At 35.0% G+C, this 21,208-nt stretch overlaps 1 protein-coding gene and 1 pseudogene across 1 annotated transcript; both read left to right on the forward strand.

The window, feature by feature from the left end:
* Positions 1-556: 556 nt before the first annotated feature.
* LOC149190367 (uncharacterized) lies at positions 557-14,547 on the forward strand. Its single transcript, XM_089410493.1, has 6 exons — positions 557-751; positions 891-924; positions 1,058-1,149; positions 11,286-11,404; positions 11,991-12,243; positions 14,221-14,547. The coding sequence occupies exons 1-6, from the start codon at positions 557-559 to the stop codon at positions 14,545-14,547; spliced, it is 1,020 nt and encodes a 339-aa protein (XP_089266619.1).
* A 3,135-nt stretch (positions 14,548-17,682) lies between these two features.
* Positions 17,683-20,267, forward strand: LOC149190368 (LOB domain-containing protein 15-like; annotated as a pseudogene).
* The last annotated feature ends 941 nt before the right edge of the window (positions 20,268-21,208 follow it).

The raw sequence follows: 21,208 nt of genomic DNA on the forward strand, positions 1-21,208 counted from the left end.
CTCTGTTCCGCCCATAGGAGTACTTGCCTTTGCTCTTGGAACGGTTGGCAAGGGTTTCTTTCTTCTGGCAGAAGAAAAAGCCCTGGCTCATACAAGGGTTTTTACGTTTGGCAAGGGTTTCTTTCTTCTGGCGGAAGAGAAAGCCCTGGCTCATATATTGAATGGCCTCTCTCCTTATACTAACTCGTGAGAGATACCAATTTCAGAACAGCCTCAACAGGAATTCCATCATGAAAAAATCTAAAAAGGTATGAGCTAGGACTTCATACAATATGCTTCCTAATTACCCTTATGCATTGGAGGTTACAGGGGATTTGGTTGGAGATAAAGTTTATAGAAAATTAACTTAGGATGTTCAACTTATTCCAACCAAGAAGTAATAGCATAGTAACAAAATTACAAAAACAAGAAATAAGCCAAAGGTGCAACCTCCAAATTCTGCTTCTCTCTCAGATGTACCAAGTCAGCAGGAACCGAAGGTTGAAAATGCAAACACCCGATGTCATTTAACGAAAAGAAGAAGCTTTGTCAGGATCTTGAAAAATAACCAGATGAGATGGCGGCACCCATAATTACATTCTTAAGGAAGCACATTGGTCTAAGTCAAAATGAGGAGGAAATTGAAGTTGATATTGATGCTTTTGATGATGATTATTTATGGGAGCTACAGAACCTTGTTTTCAATTGCCTCAAAGAGATAGGCGAAGGCACTAGAAATACCCAAGCTTCAGCAAGGCTTCCTAATCCTGCGGTATGCTGTCCTAGTGCTATGACTGTCTTATATTTTAAATGCACTCAAGAATGGCCATATCGTCATTTGGTTCTTTTCAATGTTCACAAATATTTGGTTTGTTTGTCCTTACGAGAGCCGCTAACATTTTCTGTAGCAGCGTGTGAATGCTAGGGTTGTATCACAATTGGAGAGTAAGCCCATGAACATAGTTCAATAAGGTTTACTCTTTATTCTAGCCAGAATTTCAAGTTTCTATTTATTCTTTTTAGATGGAATTTATGCGTTTCATCACTGTTGTTCATGTAAGCATATGTACATGTGTAGGTTGTGACGCTGGTGATGAATCTGTTGATGTTGGTGGGGATGAGATGCCTCCAACAAACTTCCCTAGTGTTGATATTGAGAAAGAGACGAAAGTAGTTAGCATCCAGTAGCTCAAGCAGGGATTATGGATCTTTCCCTAGTGGTATTGTCTATGGACAGGAATTGAGCCTTTTGATGTTTCTCAAGTGGTATTCTATTTTAGAGTTCATTCATTTACTTTGGTCATTCTTTTTTATAAGATTCTATTCTAATTTATGACTATCTTATATTTTAAATGTAGTCAAGAATGGCCATATCGTCATTTGGTTCTTTTCAATATTCACCAATATTTGGCTTGTTTGTCCTTACGAGAGCCACAGACATTTTCTATAGCAGCCTGTGAATGCTAGGGTTGTATTGCAATTGGAGAGTCAACCCAAAAATGTAGTCCAACAAGGTTTACTTTGTATTCTGGCCAGAATTTCAAGTTTCTAGTTATTCTTTTTAGATGGAATTTTTGCATTTTGTTACTGTTGTTCAAAGAGTTTATACTTACAAACATCACATATCTCTAAAACCCCACTGCATTTCCCAATTCCTTTGCTTACATAAATTTCATGGTCGTGTATGCAACAACTGCGCAATCAATGTTGAATCCCAACAATCCCGCTTAGTGCAACGCCACTCAACACATTTTCTCTTCTCAACAAACCCTACCTGTTGATAGAAAAAGGCAAAACCCTACTTTTCTCTACACATATTCAATGTTTGCAGTTGCAGTTTCCTGTGCACACCATAAATACACGATTCCACTGCCACCCACCATTTTATTCAAATGCCATATCTGAGATTATCAAGCAGTATTTGATTTAAAAATCATGTTACTGGAATCAGTTTTAGCAGAGTTATCCATCGATGATCTCAGTGATCATTGCCAACAAATGCTGCATGTGAATACGTTTGCCACTGCTACACAGGAGATATATAGCCGTAGAAGCTATTCAAAAACCCCACAGGGTTACAGTGAATATAAACACAGAGTGGTACTCATCAGCATCCCCCAAAGAAATTGGGGGCTATTTCAGTTTGAATCTCTCTCATTTAAACAGAGAATTGATTGAAGTCTTTGAGGGTTCTCCGCAACAAGAAAATATGAATGACTACTAGGATGAGGATATAATTGAATTGAATGCACACGATGTTGAATTCTTTCCTATCATCGGTACCTTAGAACCCTCTGCAAGTCCCAAATCGTCATCATTAATTCCGGCAACCAATTCCAATAGCCTTGATCTAGTTAGCCCATCATTCAATGACACCCCCCAATCCCATGTGGTTCTTGAGCTGAAGGTTTCGGCTCCATCCAACTCATTTCCCGGGCTTTGTATAGAGAAAAACTCTAACAATAATGTTACCGATTCGGCGGAAGATGAAGATCATTCAATCAAGAATAGCAATTTCGAAATTACACCGATGCCTTTCAGTCCTGCAAAGATGGCCTGCACAAATTCACTTTGGGGTGTATTTTCTTGTAGTTCACTGGGAAAATGTTTTGCGACAAATCATTGAAACAACAGATGGAAAAGGTCAAGCAACCAGTGCCGGCAATTATGCGACAAAGCAAAGACGAGAAATTATGCTGTAGTTCTCAGGGTGTGAAAGATGATGTCCCTTCAGTTGAGTGCGAAGAAAATGAGTCAGTATTAATGTCTAGTGTAATCGTGGAGGTGTTCATATTTTTTTCATTCTTTTTATTAATACAAAAAGAGAGTACATGATCTGGTATCTGTCTATAAGATTTTTTTTATATCTCTTATGTCTATTTTCTTTCTACTGTTTTAGAGATTCTTTTTGTGATCTACCTTATATTCATCCATATCAAATTAAACTACATATTGTCCAAAAGACACAAATTTATAGCATGTGTATCCAAAATTTTAACCCCCAAAATACCCATAGCATAACTTCTCTTATCGGTAATATTTTCTGTATCTTGTACATGATCTTGTATTTGTCTATAAAAAATTTTCATGTCTCCTAAATCTCTCATGTCTATTTCCTTTTTGTTTTAGAGTTTCTCTCTATGATCTACCCTATATTCATCTATATCAAATTAAACTAAATTGCATATTGTCCAAAAAAACACACAAATTTACAACATGTGTATCCAACATCTTAACCCCCAAAATACCCATAGCATAATTTCTCTTATGTTTCCAGATCATATTGTCCAAAAAACACACAAATTTAAAACATGTGTATCCAACATCTTAACCCTCAAAATACCTATAGAATAATTTCTCTTATGTTTCCATATCATATCATCAGTGACCTCCTAAGTAAAATTAATGCATCCAACATTTGTCATTACATCTTCAATAAAAGTTGCGAAATGAATCTTACCAGGTTCCTTTGTGATGCCTTGCTTTGAAAGTAGATCGACAATTTGGTTTTGTTCCCTGTATATATATGACCAAAATCTATCTGTTGGAAAGTACTTACCAGGTGCTGAATCTGCCTCATCCAATTTGATAAAATAGGAGGATTAAACAGAGTGTAATTCTTGACCCAATCAATTATGCCCTTAGCATCTCCAAATAAGCTCTCTAGTCCCAGCCATTTTTGCTCCTATGAGGACACCCCATAAAGCGATAGTTTCAGCTCTATTGTTGGTCCCATGACCTCCCTACCAACATAAATGGTAATAGTTGTCTAACTCCAATAGAATGTAATTCTTGACCCAATCAATTATGCCCTTAGCTTCTCCAAATAAGCTCTCTAGTCCCAGCCATTTCGCTCCTATGAGGACACCCCGTAAAGTGATAATTTCAGCTCTATTGTTGGTCCCATGACCTCCCTCCCAACATAAATGGTAAAAGTTGTCTGACTCCAATAGAATGACTTCACCGAAATCGCATTTTCTATGCAAGCATGCCCCATCAAAAAACCCCACTGGAAAGTATTCCAGATACCTAGGAATCTGAATTTTTTAGTCGGCCTTATTTCTGCAACATAGGCACCAGACTTAATAATAACTTCCTGCACAATTGCAACTTTCTGTTAACAAATTAGTGCATTCTAACTCCTCCAAATTGACTAAATAATGTAAAAGCATCCAGAACAATACATAAAGCATCCAAAACCCCCTCCCAAACTACCATAACAAATGCACATTGAAGCAACAAATGATCAGCAACTTCATTCCCCCGCTTGCACATCAGATAAATACCTGGACCAATAAAGCCCCTTTGTTTAATATTCTTCCAAGTAAGGATGCGGTTGTGTAGTGCCAACCAACAAAAGCATTTGAGTTTCTGTGGTATGTCCCATTTCCACGATTCCTTAAACCACAAGCAGTAATTGAAATCCTTCTCAACCATATTTTTAAAAACCGGAACTAGTGACTGGACCGGTCTACTTAATAAATCAGGTTTCAAACTGGAACCGGTCAAACTAGGACTAGTCAGGTCTAAATGAACCCATCTTTAAAAAATACATGAAATAATTAGTTTTTAATAAAAAAAAGCTATTTTTAAGATTTAAAACCATGATTCCAAACCAATAAAGACAAAATATGCAAGGTTTTCTCATCTATATACCATATAAACGTGAATATAATGTAAAGATGGAAATTTGAAGCGAAAACCAGAGTTCCTTGCAGGCTGGTCGAAGAAATCACTCGAAGTGATTGGTGGTAGTTTACTGCAGTCTGGCGGGATGATCCTCTGTGAAAAGCAATATGGATTTCCTGGTCTCCCCAAAGATCCAACAAGCCAGCTTCTTGACTGGGGTTTCCCTCCAACACCAAATATTGCCCAGTGTCCATCGTACCATAAAAAGCCTTTCGTGTAAGGCTCAGGAAAGCCTTTGGAAACCCCATGCCATCACAAGGAAGAGTAAAACATATATGCAAAAATGGAGAGATCCATGCTTTCAGGGAAGAGTTTCCTTCTTATATGTTGACCTTGCACTAGGTTGAAAGGGCTTAAATCATTCTTTATTCATGATTCCCTAAATCATCTATTTTTTGGTATTAATAAAAATTTCCTATGTATTTGTCCAGACAAGCTGAGGTCCATACATTACCACCATTACGACTATGATGCGCCTATTGACGAATATTGTAGGCAAGAGTTGGTGATGCCAAACTTTGTTATGCAATTAAAGAGTGTGTGGGGTCTAGGAACCCCCATCCCCCACTTTTTTTTTCTTCTTCTTGAAAAATTTGCCCCCTGGGTTGCAATGAAGTATGCTTCAATTATCCTTCCACAATCAGAAAGTCACAAACTTTTGTAAGTACGTATTTGTATTTTCTCCTTTTATTTGAAACAATTTTGTACTCCATAACCATTGAAGTGCATACTTTGATATAGGATTGACTTAATGGATATATAGGAACTTAGACCGGATATTATTCTAAATGGGAGTTTACATTCTGCTCAAATTGTTTTTGTTGAAATGGCTTGAATCATCAACAACATAACCACAAGTTTAAGATAACAAGTTATAAATCTCGACTTTGTTTTTGTTAAAATGGCTTGAATCATCAACAACATAACCACAAGTTTAAGATAATAAGGTATAAATCTCAACTTTGCTAGGAATCTGATTCTGTACTTTATCAATGAAGTGTAAAAATCAATGAAGATGATTTGTTAGACAATAGAACCCAGTTTATGATAAAAAAGAAACACTAGTAAAGAAACAAAATTACATAAAATGTTGACCTATTTCTTCTATATTATTGTTTCTTATACCATTGCCTTACGGCGTTTTCTTTGCAACATGTGGTGCAAATGCTAGTTTTATCACATCTAGGGGTACTCTATGGTCCCAAGGAAGACAAAGTGTTTAGGTACTCATGAGGTCTTGGTCATATAAAAGAATACAAGTGAATATATATATATATATATATATATATATATCTCTCTATCTATCTCTCTCTCTCTCTCTCTATCTATATATATATATATATATATATATATATATATATATAATATTTATATATGTTTTACTTACTTTTGTCTTAAGGTTAATATACAATTATTTTTATTCATATTTACATCAAAATATTTTATTTATGTTTGAGTGTGGGATTGAAATATTTTTATCACATCTAGGGTACTCTATGGTCTAAAGCAAGACAAAGTGTTTAGGTATCTATGAGGTCTTGGTCATATGAAAAATAATCAAGCACAAGTATATGGACTCTACTGGGGGCTTTTGTTATCCAAAAAACATCAGGTGGACACACTTACAATATTGTGTGAGATTATTTCTTAATCCTACATCATCTAGTTAGAGGCTCCCTCCCAAATGAGAAATTATGTAAAACATCATGAAACGAGTGAGGAAATTGTAGAAGATGTCCCATCCAAAGCATATTTCCTTTTCCTAAGAGTTTTCAATAGAGAAACAAACAAGTATGTTAATGAGGGGTGTAAATGAAAGATAGTTGAATCAAATGTTAATGGCCAAATAAAGCCTACTATAATTACCTAATGGTGGAAGAAGTCTATTAAAAAAATTCCTTAGCAGTATTATGTGTTGTACACTACGTTTTGTTGAGGCACTTTTGTAAGGAATTCACCTACAAAACCCCTTTTTTTGTTGCTTACATATATTCTTCTAAGGATTATTGGAATTTTATAATGCTCTTATCTAAAACTAACCAAATATATACAATCATTATGTCTTTTTATTATAGCCTACACTATAAAGGGAACATGCTAGTGCAAGTTTTAGCATGAAAGGAATTACACGTATTTCATATTGAGTTGTAAAATGTACTTTGTGTAATAAATATGTCATTTCACATGATATTGATATTATTAAAATATCATTATATCCTTCCCTCAAGTTACATGGATAAATTGAACATTTAACAATTCCTGGCACTTCAACACATCTAAGGCAATAATTTGTCATATTTACCATACTAAGAAGGTTGCACATGAAGAAAACTTTTTTCCATAAATACTTAATTATATCCAAATTAGATATTACTTTTATAACATTTTTTCAGCCTTCTAAATCAAAAACTATGATAATTTTATAGTAAAAAATAAAATAATAAAATTTAAAAAAATCTAAATAATTACGTCGTAAGGCGTTCCCTCTAAAATTATCTCCCCTCTTATCACATCTGTCTTTCTATAATCCGTCTGATTGAGATGTTAGACGATTCAAATAATTTCCATCGTTGGATTAAACATATAGTTATAACTGAAACCATACTAATCATCCTGGTTGAAACCATATGAATAGAAAGTGAATGCCACTCCTGGGAAACCCAAATCAGTGAATGATGCCCCTCCTCAGAGACCCAGCACAGCCAATGCTCGCTACCCCTCCTCGAAAACCCAGCTTAAAAAATGCTCAATGCCCCTCCTCCCCTCCTCGAAACTCAACTCTTTCCATGCTGAAGGAAACATTGTTGCTCAATGCCCCTCCTTGGAAAGCCAAATCAGCAGAGTCCCAACCCTCGTTTCAAGAGTCCTCACAATAGGAAGAAAAAGTCTCAGGAAGAGGATATTAACAATGGGCTCAATTCTCCTTTTACTGCCATTGTTGGAGAGAACCGTGTTCATAATTTTAGTGAGAAAACATCTAATGGGCTTGTGAAAAGCTCTGGTGGGTCTCTGAAATCCAATATTTCAGAAACACCTTCGTTGGCTAATGCCTCTAGGATTCATTCATGTAAATCTAGGAGATGTGCTACTAACTAACTAGATTGGGGTTCAGTCAATTTCAAGGCTCAACCCCACAAATCCTTTGTTGCAAAGAGGCATGATCAGCCTGAGAAGGAACCCATTGAATGCAAATGTAGTGAAAGGAAAGCAGAGGGAGATATATCTAGAAAATGTGTTTGTGTTGCTTCCAAGGAATTGAGGGTTTCTCAGGAGGAGTTTTGCAATGAGAATCTGTAGTTAACACCTTCAGATTATGCGGAAGAAGAAGAACATATGGGAAGAGGTAAGGACTGCAAAACCCATGCCTCTAATGTGAATCTTGATATTGCAAATGATGATAAATGTCATGAATTTGAATTCCATGTAGATGGAAGATATGGGTTTGCTGAGAAATCTTTCCCTGCTGAAGGAAACCCTCTTGCTCAATGCCCCTCCTTGGAAACCCAAATCAACAGAGTCCCAACCCTTGTTTCAAGAGTCCTCGCAATAGGAAGAAAAAGTCAGGAAGAGGATATTAACAATGGGCCCAATTCTCCTTTTGATGTGATTGTTGGAGAGAACTGTGATCCTAATTTTAGTGTGAAAGCATCTAATGGACCTGTGAAATTACTCTGGGATTCATTCATGTAAATCTAGGAGATGTGCTGCTAACTACCCAGATTGGGGTTCAGTCAATTTCAAGGCTCAACCTCATAAATTACTTGTTTCAAAGAGGCATGATCAGCTCGAGAAGGAACTTGCTGAATGAAAATGTAGTGAAAGGAAAGAAGATGGAGATATATCTAGAAAATGTGCTTATGTTGCTTCCAAGGAATTGAGGGCTTCTTGAGAGGAGTTTTGCAAGGAGCACGCAAGGAGAATCTACAATTAACACCTTTGGACTGTGCGGAAGAAGAAGAACATACAGGATGAGGTAAGGACTGCAAAACCCAAGGCTCTAATGTGAATATTGAGATTGCAAACGATGATAAATGTCATGAATTTGAATGCAATGTAGATGGAAGGTATGGGTTTGCTGAGAAATCTTTCCATGTTGAAGGAAACATTCTTGCTCAATGCCCCTCTTTAGAACCCATCTCTTTCCCTACTGAAGGAAACATTCTTTCTCAATGCCCCACCTCGGAAACCCAAATCAGCGGAGTCCCAAGCCTCATTTCAAGAGTCCTCGCAATAGGAAGAAAAAGTCTCAGGAAGAGGATATTAACAATGGGCTCAATTCTATTTCTGTTTCCATTTCTGGAGAGAACCATGATCCTAATTTTATTACGAAAACATCTAATGGGCTCGTGAAAATCTCTGGTGGGTCCTCTGGGATTCATTCATGAAAATCTAGGAGATGTGCTGCTAACTACCCAAATTGGGGTGCAGTCAATTTCAAGGCGCGCCTTAGGTCAATCCCTATGAGTTGTGTTGCTAAAATGTTCCTAGAAATTTTGAAATTAAATTTGTTTCATGTTTAAAGGACCGAACTATATCACCCTCATTGCAGTGGCAGGAGACCTGATCCAGCCTATAATTCAAGCGTGAGCATGTTTGATTGTCCAGAGAAAGGTATATGGAAATAAAAATCATCAATATATGTTTAACATGTTATGGATTTTATCTAAGGGGTTGAGGATGGGAGTTATTTTGGGGCAATTAAACTATTTTAAAGAGTATCCAAGTTACATCATTTAAGTTGTTCTAGCTTTGCTCAGTCCAGGTGATAGTATTTACTGATCGAATTTATCATTTAATCTAAGATTTCAACAATGGTCTCAATGCTTCTAGGTTTTTAATTTATCATTTAATATGAGATTTCAACAATTGTCTCAGTGCTTTGGGTTTTGAATATATTGTGATTTGAATAGAAACGATTTAAATATCCTTACTTATTGTCTGAATTTGTGGGTTCAGGGAAAATTTTGAGAGATTTTCTAGGAGAGAAAGTTTTAAGCAATTAGTAGATGCAGATCACATGGCGTGCAGGAAAATCCTTGGGGCCTCGGGGAATTTAAACACCATCACTCCATGAGCGGCCTACAAGCTCCTAAGGAGGCACTGTGCTCAAGAGTGCCCATTCTCGCCATATTTTTCCCCTCACGAGCCTCAAAAATTTGCATTTGTTTACAAGGTTTTCGATGCAAGAAACGTGTCCAAGATGCTCCTGGTAAGGGTTTGGTTTAATTTTATTGCACCAAGAGACCCATCTAAACCTAGTTATAATATACCTCTAATCTCTTAAGGATCTAAAGCTTAAGGATACACATCCAAGACGCTCCCGGTAAGGGTGTGGTTTCCATTTTATTGCACCAAAATATCAATCTAAACCTAACTCTAATATGGTGAATTTATATTTCCAGAAGGATTGGTCCTTTTCTATTTATGCTCTCTTGTGGTAGTAAATTTCAACCAAGGGAAAGAGGAAGAAGTGATATTTGTCAACATTTAGTCAAATCAAATATGTGTTGGCCAAGCCTTCCATAATCAAGTTTATCTTCCAAAGAAAGAACCTTATGATTAAAAAATTGTTGTTAAGTGGAAACCAACCCTCAAACCATGACCAATGCATGAACAAAGGAGTATGCACAAGATTTTCCTTGTGACTATCGACTCCTTCCAAATTTGGTCACTAAAGAGCCTTAAATATATTATTTAAAATTAGTTGAGCCCTCCATTATTATTTTTGTTAAAAAAATATGTTTTACTTATGATATTGAACATTATTTTCTTTGTAAATACACTTTGTGATCCCTCCAATTCAAACACGGTCTTATTGTTCTGTGACATTCACTATGTGCTTGTATTTTTTAAAGCTAAATTAGAATTTAACCACCCTACCAGTTTTTTATGATGATTTACCACACTTGATATCTTATTTTATATAAATACGGTTAAAAAAATAAAAATTTAATATCTATAAAAGGTTATCCAATAGACATTATAAAATCTACGTTTTGGACAAAACATTTTTCTACCTTATTTTATATTAATACTATTAAAAATAACAAATTTAACATCTATAAAAGGTTATCAAATAGACATCATAGAATCTACGTTTTGGTCAACATATTTTACTGGCTTTGAATTTGAATTTTAAAATGCTGGAATGAGAGCCATTTAGGAGAGGCTCATCTTACTTAACAATAGTTACCAGGAGAGGCTCATCTTGGTTAACAACAGTTACCAATTATTGTTTTATTTTGTCATGGATGAATGGTTGTGCTTCTAAGTTGTCCTACTCCACTAGTTGAAGATAACTATTTTGATTCTCTTGGGTTTATAGTGATCGATCAAATATAGATAGGTGATATGATGCTTGATTGTTTCACTGTCTTTTATTTTCTCAAAGTCCTTGCATTCAATTCACTAAGCATATAGAATGCTACCTTATCATTGTGAAAGTTGCAACAGGATTCTATTGAGGATGGTTAATTTAAATAAACTAACGTAAACCTTGATCTATTTACTTTCATATGCTTCTGATTCATTAAGAATCCATAGATTGAAGTTACATTTTCCTCCTCTTAAACAATTAGACAACTATGTAACAAGGTTTTACTCATTTTCTGGTTCAGAATTCTTCAACTTCAAGTTTATCTGAAGCCGTTGCCATTGCTCTTCAAATGTCTCAGGGCAGGCACCTCAACATGATTTCCTCAACCCTGAGTATGAGCAAAGTAGGCAGAAGCTTTCTGTAATGGAAGATGAGATACCTATGGACATAGTTGAGCTAATGGAAAAAAATCAACATGAACGAGGTTTATCAAACCTCAAACATTCTCATGAAAGCCATAACCTCGAGAAAGAGAGAAGAGGATTGCAAATGAAAAAAGTAGCTACGAGTTAGGTCAATCAAAATGTAGGGGGAGGAATAGGCCTCAAGTAGAACACTGCAAAGATTAAGACACAACCAAAACAAACTGGCAAAGTAAATATGCTGCCCTAATCAAGAAAGTAGTGCCAAAGTAATTTTCTAGTAGACCATGGAAAAATAGACGTTTCCTAGAGTGTAAGAGATAACTCAAACTTTCCAGACAAGGAAGGGATAACATACGGCTCATGTGAAGGTGATTTGGCTCAGTCCAAGTGGTAATATTTATTGATCAAACTTATCATTTAATCTGAGATTTCAAAAATGGTCTCAATGCTTTTGGGTTTTTAATTTATCATTTAATCTGAGATTCCAACAATGGTCTCAGTGCTTTGGGTTTTGAAGATCATGTGATTTGAATAGAAACAATTTAAATTTCCTTACTTATTGTCTGAATATGTTGGTTCAGGGAAAACTTTGAGAGCTTTTCCAAGAGAGCAAGTTTTAAGCAATTAGCAAATGCAGATCGCATGGGGCATAGGAAAATCCTTGGCCCCCCGAGGACTTTAAACACCATCACTCCATGCGTGGCCTGCAAGCTCTTGAGGAGGCACTGTGCTCAGGAGTGCCCATTCTCGCCATATTTTTCCCCTCATGAGCCTCAAAAATTCGCGTCTGTTCACAAGGTTTTCGGTGCAAGCAATGTGTCCAAGATGATCCTGGTAAGGGTTTGGTTTAATTTTATTACACCAAGAGACCCAACTAAACCTAGTCCTAATATACCTCTAATATCTTAAGGCTCCAAAGCTTAAGGACACACGTCCAAGATGCTCTTGGTAAGGGTTTGGTTTCAATTTTATTACAGCAAGATATCAATTTAAACCTAACTCGATATCAATCTAAACCTAACTCTAATATGGTGAATTTATATTTCCAGAATGTTAGTCGTTGTTTGAACCATTTTCTAATAATCAAATTCTAGAATATCTCTAAAATTTACAATTTACAAAATATCTCCAAAATTTTTAATCTTCATAAAAATACCCACATATACATCTGATCTCTTGAGAACTCCAATCTAAACCTAGCCTAATATGCCTCTACCTACTAAATGTTCTAAGTCTTAAGGATATATTAGGCCATATAGCTAATAAGAGGATGGGTAACTATTAGTAGAATGGTTTTTGGTGTTGTGTTTTAGTTGCAGTCATTGTAATGATGATTGAAGTTTAATTTTTGAATGGTAAGTGTTAGTAGTTGGTGTAACAATGATCTAGATTTAAATTTTCGCAGATTAGCTTCGGTGTTGTGTTTTAGTTGCAGTCATTGTAATGATGATTGAAGTTTAATTTTTGATTGGTAAGTGTTAGTAGTTGGTGTAACAATGATCTAAATTTAAATTTTGGAAGATTAGCTTTACGCATTAAAACTTGTTCTTGGCTATTCTCTCCATATTTTTCCCCTCATGAGCCTCAAAAATTCGCATCTGTTCACAAGGTTTTAAGTGCAAGCAACGTGTCCAAGATGCTCCTGGTAAGGGTCTGGTTTAATTTTATTGCACCAAGAGGCCCATCTAAACATAGTTCTAATATATGTCTAATATCTTAAGGCTCCAAAGCTTAGGGACACACGTCTAAGATGCTCCTGGTAAGGGTTTGGTTTCAGTTTTATTGCACCAAGATATAAATCTAAACCTAACTTGATATCAATCTAAACCTAACTCTAATATGGTGGATTTATATTTCCAAATTCTTAGTTGTTGTTTGAACCATTTTCTAATAATCAGATTCCAGAATATCTCTAAAATTCACAATTTATAGAATATCTCCAAAATTTGTAATCTACATAAAAATACCCACATATACATCTGATCTCCCGAGAACTCCAATCTAAACCTAGCCTACTATGCCTCTACCTCCTAAATGTTCTAAATCTTAAGGATATATTAGGCTATACATCTAGTTAGAGGATGGGTAACTATTAGTAGAATGGTTTTTGGTGTTGTGTTTTAGTTGCAGTCATTGTAATGATGATTGAAGTTTAATTTTTGATTGGTAAGTGTTAGTAGTTGGTGTAACAATGATCTAAATTTAAATTTTGGTAGATTATCTTTACACATTAAAACTTGTTGTTGGCTTTTAGTGTAGAGGTGGATGAGGGGCCTTCTACTTCTTCACTAAGCTCCTATCAAGGATGTTGGCATATAACTGTATCTTCTCTTTACTTCATAAGAACGTAGTGATATTTTTTAATGAATTTATTTTATGTTGATAATTAATAATTTATTATCAAGATGATGGTTTAGTCATTGAGTTAGTTATGAGAATTTTATTTTATTTTATTTTATTTTAAATGGGTTAAGAGATTGTTAAAGGTTCATATCTTAGTGAATTGGGGAATTGGGTTATTTAGGTTGGTTGGGCAGAATAATTGTTATTTGGTTACCCACGTTTGGATTCAGTTCTTTGTTAGCGGGAGGCCACTAGAGTATTACTGAAAGAGTGACATGATGATAAAAAATATTGTTATAATGAATATGTGAAATTTTCATAGGTTCAGTTAGTTCCTTGCTAGTGGGAGGCTGCTAGAGTATTAGTGGAAGAGTGACATGATGATAAAAAATATTGTTATAATGAATATGTGCAATTTTCATTTTTATTTGGTGTTTGATTCCTTCTTGTGGGGTTGGGCTTGAATAGGAAGCCCCTGAGAGTCAGCGAGCAGATGCAGTGAACAACCTGGTTTATGAAGCCAACGTTCGCCCGAGAGATACAGTGTATGGGTGTATGGGAGACATATCCTCACTGCAACAACAAGCACATTCCCTACAATCAGAGCTCAACTCAGTGAGAGCAGAGATCAGGAGATACAAATTTTGCGTAGAGGCAACAACCATGCACCACTGGCCACCTCGCCAATCCTCTCATCAAGCTTCAATGATGTCATCTTCCTTTGCTGTTTATTCCCAAGGCAATGCATCTACCAACTATACTGCCATGAACAACCATTCCAATTATTATGGCTGACAGCACAACTATTAATAATCAATAGCAAGGTCCCTAGTCATCATTCTGAGAAAACCATCTCTAACAATTGGGCTCCAGAGCTTAAAGACACATTTCTAAGACGCTCCTGGTAAGGGTTTGGTTTCAGTTTTATTGCACCAAGATATCAATCTAAACGTAACTCTAATATGGTGAATTTATATTTCCAGAATGTTAGTTTTTGTTTGAACCATTTTCTAATAATCAAATTGCAGAGTACTCTAAAATTTACAATTTACAGAATATCTCCAAAATTTGTAATCTACATAAAAATACCCACATATACATCTGATCTCCTGAGAACTCCAATCTAAACCTAACCTAATATTCCTCGACCTCCTAAATGTTCTAAAGCTTAAGGATATATTAGGCCATAGAGCTAGTAAGAGGATGGGTAACTATTAGTAGAATGGTTTTTGGTGTTGTGTTTTAGTTGCAGTCATTGTAATGATGATTGAAGTTTAATTTTTGATTGGTAAGTGTTAGTAGTTGGTGTAATAATGATCTAAATTTAAATTTTGGTAGATTAGCTCTACACATTAAAACTTGTCTAAATTTAAATTGGGTAGATTAGCTTTACACATTAAAACTTGTCTAAATTTAAATTTGGGTAGATTAGCTTTACACATTAAAACTTGTGTAGAATTTTGTAGAATTTTCTACAAATCAACTAGCTCTGATACCATGTAGAACTTTTTCTACAAATCAGCTAGCTCTAATACCATGTAGAAATTTCCCACCTGTAGATCAACCTGGTAATGAAATGTACTAAAGCAAAACACTTGATCTACTTCTACAAACAATTTAGTGGAAGCTTAATCAACCATGAGCAACATCAATAAGAACACATATAACTGATAAGAAGGAATCAATCACACATAACACAGAAGAATTTACCTGGGGAAAGCACCTGCCTAAAACCCCATCTCTGTATTATCATACAAGTGGAAATATAGTCCGGATTACACAAAGCCTTAGCTCGGAAGCTATCCAACTCTTAGTACAATCCATATGCTGCTATTAGATAGTCAAAGGCTTCTCACAAACCTTCTCCTCTGCCCTCCAAGCCTCCTATTTCCTTGTGCAGTTTCCTTGGGGTCCAGTGCTGCCACCTGTGTGAATTGGCCTCTTCACACACTCACTAACCTCTGATCTAATTGCACAAACTTGAAGGAGATAAATCCTCATCATGGATGAGCTTCCTTTATAGGAAGAATATTCATCCAACTGATAGTACACTGTCCCTTCTCTGATCTCAACTGGTCCTTTGTTTGAACTGACATGCATGAGTTATTTAAGCTATAATATTTAGTTATCTGAAAATACCAGTTGTTACATGCATGCAAGCATTAACAAACTGAATCTCATTAATTTAACAACTTTTTAAATTAATCTAACTGGACTTGACTTAGTTAACTGAGCCAACTAATTACAACTCATCCTTATCTCTTTAACTGATGGATAAATTCATCAATTAATAGATAAACTGTTGCATGTCCTCACATAGACTTGAAGTTTTTTTTTCCTTAACTAATTAACTCATGGAGATTAATTAATTAACATTTTAAACTATTGTTAAGACCAAATTCGTTTTTACTTCCTAGAGTTAGACCAGGGACTGCTAAAAATAGGAAGGGACCTAGAAATGCTATTTTTAGAAGATTCTATTTTTAGCAGTTTCACCTCTCACCCAAGGTGGCCAAAATGCTCATTGGCCAAACTGCTATTTTTAGAAGTGATATTTTTTAGTATTTCTATTTTTAACACTTTCTAAATTTAGCATTTCTTGTTGCACACTTTTCAACAACTTGTTCTTGGCTTTTATTAAAATTTGTCTAAATTTAAATTTGGGTAGATTAGCTTTACACATTAAAACTTGTTCTTGGATTTTAGTGTAGAGGTGGAGGAGGGGCATTCTGCTTCTTCGCTAAGCTCCTATCAAGGATGTTGGCATATAACTATAACTTCTCTTCACTTCATAATAACGTAGTGGCATTTTTTAATGAATTTTTTTATGCTGATAATTAATAATTTATTATCAAGATGATGGTTTAGTCATTGAGTTAGTTATGAGATTTTTTTTTTTTTTATTATTTTATTTTATTTTAAATGGGTTAAGAGATTGTTAAAGTCTTGCCATTGTGAAAGTTACAATAGGATTCTATTGAGGATGGTTATTTTAAATGAACTAAAGTAAACCTTGATCTATTTACTTTCATATGCTTCTAATTCATTAAGAATGTACAGATTGAAGTTACATTTTCCTCCTCTTCAACAATTAGACAACTTTGTAACAAGGTTTTACTCATTTTTTGGTTCAGAATTCTTCAACTTCAAGTTTATCTGAAGTTGTCACCAATGCTTTTCAAATGTCTCAGGGTACTTTACCGTTTATGTCAGCATCAAGAGACAAGGCACCTCAACACAATTTCCTCAACCTTGAGTATGAGCAAAGTAGGCAGAAGCTTTCTGTAATGGAAGATGAGATACCTATGGACATAGTCGACTAATGGAAAAAAATCAACATGAAAGAGGTCTATCAAACCTCAAACATTCTCAAGAAAGCCATAAGCTCGAGAAAGAGAGAAGAGGATTGCAAATGAAAAAAGCAGCTACAAGTCAGGTCAATCAACATGTAGGGGGAGGAACAGGCCTCAAGAAGAACACTGCAAAGACTAAGACACAACCCAAACAAACTGGCAAAGTAAATATGCTGCCCTAATCAAGAAATCAGTGCCAGAGTAATTTTCTAGTAGACTATGGAAAAATAGATGTTTCCATGAGTGTAAGAGATAACTCAACCTTTTCAAACAAGGAAGGGATAACATACGACTAATGTGAAGGTGATTTGGCTCAGTCCAGGTGATAGTATTTACTGATCGAATTTATCATTTAATCTGAGATTTCAACAATGGTCTCAATGCTTTTGGGTTTTTAATTTATCATTTAATCTGAGATTCCAACAATGGTCTCAGTGCTTTGGGTTTTGAAGATCATGTGATTTGAATAGAAACAATTTAAATTTCCTTACTTATTGTCTGAATTTGTTGGTTCAGGGAAAAATTTGAGAGCTTTTCCAAGATAGCGAGTTTTAAGCAATTAGCAGATGTAGATCGTATGGGGCGCAGGAAAATCCTTGTCCCACCGGGGACTTTAAACACCATCACTCCATTCGCAGCCTGCAAGCTCCTAAGGAGGCGCTGTGCTCAGGAGTTCCCATTCTTGCCATATTTTTCTCCTCACGAGCCTAAAAAATTTGTGTCTGTTCACAAGGTTTTCGGTGCAAGCAATGTGTCAAAGATGCTCCTGCTAAGGGTTTGGTTAAATTTTATTGCACTAAGAGACCAATCTAAACCTAGTTCTAATATACCTCTAATATCTTAAGGCTGCAAAGCTTAAGGACACACGTCCAAGACGCTCCTGGTAAGGGTTTGGTTTCAATTTTATTGCACCAAGATATCAATCTAAACCTAACTCTAATATGGTGAATTTATATTTCCAGAATGTTAGTTGTTGTTTGAACCATTTTCTAATAATCAAATTCTAGAATATCTCTAAAATTTACAATTTACAAAATATCTCCAAAATTTGTAATCTGCATAAAAATATCCAATATACATCTGATCTCTTGAGAACTCTAATCTAAACCTAGCCTAATATGCCTATACCTACTAAATGTTCTAAGTCTTAAGGATATATTAGGCCATACAACTAATAAGAGGATGGGTAACTATTAGTAGAATGGTTTTTGGTGTTGTGTTTTAGTTGCAGTTATTGTAATGATGATTGAAGTTTAATTTTTGATTGGTAAGTGTTAGTAGTTGGTGTAACAATGATCTAAATTTAAATTTTGGCAGATTAGCTTTGGTGTTGTGTTTTAGTTGCAGTCATTGTAATGATGATAGAAGTTCAATTTTTGATTGGTAAGTGTTAGTAGTTGGTGTAACAATGATCTAAATTTAAATTTTGGCATATTAGCTTTATACATTAAAACTTTTTCTTGGCTATTCTCTCCATATTTTCCCCCTCACGAGCCTAAAAAATTCACGTCTGTTCACAAGGTTTTCAATGCAAGCAACGTGTCCAAGATGTTCCTAGTAAGGGTTTGGTTTAGTTCTATTGCACCAAGAGACCCATCTAAACCTAGTTCTAATATACCTCTAATATCTTAAGGCTCCAAAGCTTAAGGACAAACGTCTAAGACGCTCCTGGTAAGGGTTTGGTTTCAGTTTTATTGCACCAAGCTATCAATCTAAAACTAACTTGATATCAATCTAGACCTAACTCTAATATGGTGAATTTATATTTCCAAAATGTTAGCTGTTTTTTGAAACATTTTCTAATAATCAGATTCCAGAATATCTCTAAAATTTACACTTTACATAATATCTCCAAAATTTGTAATCTACATAAAAATACCCACATATACATCTGATCTTCTAAGAAATCCAATCTAAACCTAGCCTAATATGCCTATACCTCCTAAATGTTCTAAATCTTAAGGATATATTAGGCCATACAACTAGTAAGAGGATGGGTAACTATTAATAGAATGGTTTTTGGTGTTTTGTTTTAGTTGCAGTCATTGTAATGATGATTGAAGTTTAATTTTTGATTGGTAAGTGTTAGTAGTTGGTGTAACGATGATCTAAATTTAAATTTTGGTAGATTAGCTTTAGTGTTATGTTTTAGTTGTAGTCATTGTAATGATGATTGAAGTTTAATTTTTGATTGGTAAGTACTAGTAGTTGGTGTAACAATGATCTAAATTTAAATTTTTGCAGATTAGCTTTACACATTAAAACTTGTTTTTGGCTTTTAGTGTAGAGGTGGAGGAGGGGCATTCTGCTTCTTCACTATGCTCCTATCGAGGATGTTGGCATATAACTGTAACTTCTCTTTACTTCGTAATAATGTAGTCGCTTTTTTTAATGAATTTTTTTATGTTGATAATTAATAATTTATTATCAAGATGGTGGTTTAGTCACTGAGTTAGTTATGAGAATTTTATTTTATTTTATTTTATTTTAAATGGGTTAAGAGATTGTTAAAGGTTCATATCTTAGTGAATTGGGGAATTGGGTTATTTAGGTTGGTTGGGCAGAATGATTGTTATTTGGTTACCCAATTTTAGATTCAATTCTTTGTTAGTGGGAGGCCACTAGAGTATTAGTGGAAGAGTGACATGATGATAAAAAATATTGTTATAATGAATATGTGCAATTTTCAAAGGTTCAGTTAGTTCCTTGCTAGTGAGACACTACTAGAGTATTAGTGGAAGAGTGAAATGATGATAAAAGATATTGCTATAATGAATATGTGCAATTTTCACTTTTATTTAGTGTTTGATTCGTTCTTGTGGGGTTGGGCTTGAACAGGAAGTCCTCGAGAGTCAGAGAGTAGATGCAGCGAATAGCCTGGTTTATGAAGCCAACATTCGCCAGAGAGATCCAGTGTATGGGTGTATGGGAGCCATATCCTCACTATAACAAGCACAGTCCCTACAATCAAAGCTCAACTGAGTGAGAGCAGAGATCATGAGATACAAATTTCGGTCAGAGGCAGCATCCATGCACCACCAACCACCTGGCGAATCCTCTCATCAAGCTTCAATGATGCCATCTTCCTCTACTATTTATTCCTAAGGCAATGCATCTACCGACTATAGTGCCATGAACAACCATTCCAATTACTATGGTTGACACCACAACTATTAATAATCAATAGCAAGGTCCCTAGTCATCGTTCTGAGAAAACCATCTCTAACAATTGGGCTCCAAAGATTAAAGACACACGTCCAAGATGCTCCTGGTAAAGGTTTGGTTTCAGTCTTATTGCACCAAGATATCAATCTAAATGTAACTCTAATATGGTGAATTTATATTTCCAGAATGTTAGTTGTTGTTTGACGCATTTTCTAATAATCAAAATCTAGAATATCTCTAAAATTTACAATTTATAGAATATTTCCAAAATTTGTAATCTACATAAAAATACCCACATATACATCTGATCTCCTGAGAACTCCAATCTAAACCTAACCTAATATGACTCTACCTCCTAAATGTTCTAAAGCTTAAGGATATATTAGGCCATAGAGCTAATAAGAGGATGGGTAACTATTAGGAGAATGGTTTTTGGTATTGTGTTTTAGTTGTAGTCATTGTAATGATGATTGAAGTTTAATTTTTGATTTGTAAGTGTTAGTAGTTGGTGTAACAATGATCTAAATTTAAATTTTGGCAGATTAGCTTTACACATCAAAACTTGTCTAAATTTAAATTTGGGCAGATTAGCTTTACACATTAAAACTTGTTCTTGGCTTTTATTAAAACTTGTCTAAATTTAAATTTGGGCAGATTAGCTTTACACATTAAAACTTGTTCTTGGCTTTTAGTGTAGAGGTGGAGGAGGGGCATTCTGCTTCTTTGTTAAGCTCCTATCAAGGATGTTGGCATATAACTGTAACTTCTCTTCACTTCGTAATAACGTAGTGGTATTTTTTAATGAATTTTTTTTTGCTAATAATTAATAATTTATTATCAAGATGATGGTTTAGTCATTGAGTTAGTTATGAGAATTTTCTTTTTTTATTTTATTTTATTTTAAATGGGTTAAGAGATTGTTAAAGGTTCATATCTTG

The sequence above is a fragment of the Pinus tabuliformis genome, chromosome 3_1 (genome assembly GCF_031772625.1).
Source record: "Pinus tabuliformis cultivar Carrire ecotype Pingquan chromosome 3_1, CPIR1, whole genome shotgun sequence".
Lineage (NCBI taxonomy): Eukaryota > Viridiplantae > Streptophyta > Pinopsida > Pinales > Pinaceae > Pinus > Pinus tabuliformis.

Bases quoted from the DNA above. Each gene is read 5' to 3' on its own strand.
- LOC149190367 (XM_089410493.1), top strand. From the start codon at position 557: ATGGCGGCACCCATAATTACATTCTTAAGGAAGCACATTGGTCTAAGT. The intron at 925-1,057 runs GTAAGCCCATGA...GTACATGTGTAG, and splicing joins GGTTGTATCACAATTGGAGA to GTTGTGACGCTGGTGATGAA. The intron at 1,150-11,285 runs GTAGTTAGCATC...TTTCTGGTTCAG, and splicing joins ATATTGAGAAAGAGACGAAA to AATTCTTCAACTTCAAGTTT.